Consider the following 5,250-nt stretch of genomic DNA (forward strand, 5'->3'; position numbering starts at 1 on the left):
TGTTAATTTAACTTTTTTGTTAAAAATTCATATTTTTGGGTTACAAAATCAACTTTTTTCATGATATTCGTCTTTTTAGCTTGAATATTAAACATTTTGTATCACATTTTTTTCTTTATAGAATAAAAAATCTTTTTTGCTTGAAAAATCAACTATTTGGTTGAAAATCCATGTATTTTATGCATGCCTTAAGTAAATTTGGGATAACCCCTTATAAAATTATGTGTGACTGCCGTGATCAAAGATGTTTAAATTATATTTAGAAACAAATATGTGCGTTTTAAACAAAAATATTCGTATTTGAACCTGAAATTAATTTTTGTTTCATTATTGAAAAACCGTTACCTTTCGAGACCAGACGAAAAAACGAAAAAGCATCTCTTACACGAAAAATGAAAATCGTCAGTCAGCCTCGACTGTTATCAATGTTTCTATTGTAACTTACTGATAAATTACAAATTAAAATACAAACTTACCGACGCTACATTGGCTATTAAGTGTAGTGCTCCGATGATGAGGCCTAGGACTCGCATCTAGACCCAAATTGAGAGTATTTGGTGGACCACTGCTTCCGCCACTGCTCGAAGACGAGCTGACGGAAATGACACTGTGTGGTCGTCTACTGCCTCTACCAGAGTCGTCAGACAATGATACAGCAATCGAGTTCCTGAACCTAGGCGCTAAAAAAAGAAAGTAATTAATATGATTACTGTGTTTATGAGAGCCACGCTCGATTTTTAGTAAATAATGTAAAATTGGACATCCACTGGTCTAGAAATCCTAAAAGCAGGCCGGGAAATTTGACTGAAGTTAACCCTTAAATGGCACCTGGGGTGTATGAGACCCCAAAAAAAGTTTGTGCTCCAGTTAAGTATACTAAATTTTAAAAAAATGAATATGTGTCGTCTCTGGCATTTATTGGGATCACTGACTGACAGGAAAGTATGTTAGCATAAATCGCCAAGCTTTAGTGTTCGATCGGCCGCCGTGCAAAGATGACATGTCAAAAACATGGGGTGTTGAACACCCCTTGTCCCAGTAGTGTGTGAAAAAGTGTCTATGAAGCAAAATGTTTGCCTTTTAAATTGTTTAGTTTTGACTTATTGTTAATGTAAGTATACCATTTAATCTGAAAATTAAAAAAATTATATTTTATAGTATCTTTTACATTTATAGATGGCTTGTAATCTACGGCCACGCACGCTGGGCAAAACTTTGTTAGCAGTTCAGCACACGTGGTGCAAGTTCTGCACGACGTGTGCCTGCATCGATTAATAATGTTTCAATATAATAATATTGTTGAACATGTGTATTAATCACTTTTATATATTTTTAACTTGTACAACCATTTTTAATGCATTTTTATCAATGACAATTGGTTTAAATATAAAAAAATATATTGCTCATTTTTACCAAAAAACTACGGGTTCATATCTGGAAATAAATACCTTTTTTGGAAGTACAACATTGCAGTAATTCATATTTAAAAAATGGTTATAAAACCGGTTGGACACTTAAAAAGACATGTTAAACTATATCTTATAAAATCCTTGTTACAAAATATGCAGTACAGGCTTCACATCACAATACACGTTGAAACACGTGGGGGGTGTCAAACACCCCTTGTGCAAGTAATGTAATTATTTTGAGGTGTACCATTTAAGAGTTAATTTTCAATCGAAAATTTGGTTAATTCTTCACAGAAAAATCTAATCTAGAAATCGACCAGGGAGGGGAAAATTATTGATTTGCTTCCGTCTGAAATGGAATGAATACATTCATCGGATCGTTTTTCCAAAATAGAAATTCTCATTTTGTTTGTCATTCAAATTCTTGAACCCAGTCCTAAGCTTAGCTAGGATGTACACTGGAAAACTTTCAATTATTTTTTTCTTTGTTCAATTTTTGAGATCTATCTGAAATCTTTGTGAAATAATAGAATTCTTTGTGAAATCTTTTAAATCCATCCGAAATATTTTTAATCTTTGTGAAATCTTGATGAAATCTTTGGCAAATCATTTAAATCTTTATGCACTCTTTGTAATCTATATCAAATCAGTGTGATATAATTGAAATCTTTCTGAAATATTTATAAATATATTAAACATTTTTGACAAGTTAGGTAATATTTGTGAAATTACAAAAATCTTTCTGAAATCATTGAAGTCTTTGAAGTCTATCAGAAATATTTGAATGCTTTGGAAAATCTTTGGGAAATCTTTTGAAAATCATTGAAATCTTTCTAAAATCTTTGAAAATATTTGAAATATTAAAAAAAATTATTTGTTAATATTTGTGAAATTATTGAAACCTTTGTGAAGTCTTCTAAATCTATCCGAAATCTTTAAAATAATAAAATTTTGTGAAATTTTTAAAAACAATTTGAATATTTAAAAAATATTTTGTAATATTTGTGAAATTATTTAAACCTTTAGGAAATCATTAAAATTTTGGTGCAATCTTTGAAAATATTTAAAATATTTAAAAATATATATTTTGTTATATTTTTTAAATTTTTGTAATCTTTGAGAAATCATTAAAACTTGGTGAAGGGTTCTAAATATATCCGAAATCTTTCAAATAATTAGTAACTCATTGAAATCTTTGTGCAATCTTTGAAATCTTCCGTAAATTTTCTAATTCCCTGAAAATTTTTGCGAAATATTGGGTAATATTTGTAATATAATTTAAACCTTTGTGAAATCTTTCAAATCTTTCGATATCTTTGTGAAATTTTGAGAAAACTATTGCAATCTGTGTCAAATCTTTCAAATTGATCTAAAATCTTTGCGAAAGCTGTGAAATCTGTGGGAAATCATTGAAATCTTTATGTAATCTCTTTGAAATCTTTGTGAAATAATTGTGAATCCTTAAAAAATATTGCGAAATATTTTCAATATTCGGTAATATTTGTGAAATTATAGAAATATTTGTAAAATCTTTTAAATCTTTCGAAATCTTTGCGAAATATTTGAAATCTTTGGTAAATTATTGCATTCTTTGTCAAATCTTCGTAAATTTTTTTCAATTTACCTGTAATCTTTGTGAAACCTGTGAAATATTTGTGCACTCTTTGAAGTATTTGGGAAATCTTTGCGAAATGTTTTTGGAATGGTTGTGAAATCATTTTGAATCCTTTGCACATCTTTGTGAAATATTTAGAAAATTATGGCAATATTTGTAAAATCTTTTAAATTTACTCGAATCTTTGCGAACGCTATGAACTGTTTAGGTATATAATCAGTGAAATCATTGTGCCATCATTAAAATCTGTGTGAAATTTTTAACAATATGAATTTTTAACTTTTATAAATTAATGAAATCAAAGATTCAATTCTAAATATATAAATCCACGTTATTTTCAATGATCTGAATTAATGAATCAATGAATTTAAAATGTCCAAAATTATGTTATTTTAAATAATTTTAAGCTAGAAACGTTAAAAAATAAAAAATAATTTTTTTAACTAAAAACTTCTTAAATTATAAGTTAAAATATTTTTATTTTAAATAGATTAAACATCCTTAAAAAGCATCAAAATTTTATTTTAAAATCTTGAGAAATCTAAAAGTTCTTTTAAATTTATTCAAATTTAAATCTATTTTTGAAGTTTTTTTAGAACATCTAAATATCTTTTAAAATGGATGGAATTTTTCTTACACTTTGTAGAAAATCCTGCAAATTAAAAAAAAAATTCTTAAAACCATCCAGATTCTTTTTTTATAATTTTGGAAATCTTTTAAAATGTTTTTGAATATTTTCTTAGAATAATTTTCGAAAATTATAAATTATTTTCAATTTTCCTAGGAATCTTAAGAAAATTCTTTTATTCTTTTGAAACTTTTCAGCCTTTCACCATTCTTAAAAAGTTTCTAACTTTTTTTAATTTACAAAAATCTAAATTTTGGTTAATCAGGCTGTAGCTATTTGAACTGAAATTTCGATACAAATAGCCGAATTTTGTCGGTACATATTTAGGTTATATTATTTTAAATCCTTTCAAGTTTTAAATTAATTTTGAATCTTTTCAAAACCTCTAAATTCCTCTTAAATGAACAGTCAAATATGGCAAAATATTGAATAATTATTCCTTTTCTTAATTAAAAATTTGAAATTGAATGGATTAAAAATGGAATATTGTAGCCTGAAACATTATTTTTAATTGAATGAAAGCCTTTAATTACAAATATATTATTATGAAGTTATTTTTAAGTTAAAAATATTTTATGAAGTTTCAATTGGACGTTTGGATTTTTTTAATGACTAAGACTATCGAATTGAAATAGTTTAATTTTTAACGTTAAAATCTGAACTTTTTTTTATTTTGAATGGCGTTCGAATAGTTTGTTTTAATCAATTATTGTTCCCTTTTAATACTTAAAGTAAAGATTCATTTAAAAAAATTATTTCTATTTACAGTTGGTAACATAAAAATGTTTTTATGAAAAATTTTCAACTCTAAAGACTTTTACCATAGAATATTTTATAAGTGGAATAAAACAGTGTTTCATATACAAATTTAAAATTTTCAAATGTATTAAATTATTTCAAACAACAACAAAAAAGAAGTTTTTTCGATTTTAAAAGATAACTCTTTAACAAAATACTGGAATTTTCAACAAAAAATTGAATTTTTAACATGATAGTTGAATATTCAACCTAAAAAGACCAATTGCCAACGAAAAAGTGTCGTAGTTTATATTTTAATCAAAAAAGAATGAAATTTATACAATAAAAGAAAAGAATTTTAAAACCGAAAAGACGAATTTCCAACAAGTAAAGATTTTTCACTCCATAAATAAATAAAAGGTTAACTAAATTATTGAACCTTCAAACCAGAAGACAAATTTTCTTTACAAAAATTCAATTTTCAAACCAAAAATATGACTGTTTAACAAAAAATTAATTTTCCACGAAACTGATGCATTTTTACGCAAAAAAAACGAAATTTCAAACCGAATTTCAAATAAAAAAAAGAATTAATTTCCATTAAATAGTTAAATTTTAAATCAGACATAAGCCTTCAATAAAAAAAATTCACATTGTAGTTTAACTTTGACCCAAGTAGTTGAATTTTTATTTAAAAAAGATTAATTTCCAACAAGATAATTAAACTTTTAACCAACGAGATAACTTTCCAACTTAAAACATGCAGTCTGTCAAGTTAAAGCGTGGGTGGCTTTACTCGCAGTCGGTAAGGTGTATCGACATGATTTTGGTGTCAAAATATTAAGAAGAGCTCCCTCTTT

General features: G+C 26.2%; 1 protein-coding gene across 1 annotated transcript in view; it reads right to left on the reverse strand.

Annotated features, from left to right (window-relative positions):
* LOC117176535 overlaps positions 1–5,250 on the reverse strand; it is an 806,951-nt gene that overhangs the window by 2,958 nt on the left and 798,743 nt on the right. Inside the window, exon 20 of the mRNA XM_033366790.1 lies at positions 477–680. Coding sequence (XP_033222681.1) covers positions 477–680 — 204 coding nt within the window. The remainder of the gene's footprint in view (positions 1–476; positions 681–5,250) is intronic.

This window comes from Belonocnema kinseyi, chromosome 7, assembly GCF_010883055.1.
Source record: "Belonocnema kinseyi isolate 2016_QV_RU_SX_M_011 chromosome 7, B_treatae_v1, whole genome shotgun sequence".
Taxonomy (NCBI): Eukaryota; Metazoa; Arthropoda; class Insecta; order Hymenoptera; family Cynipidae; genus Belonocnema; species Belonocnema kinseyi.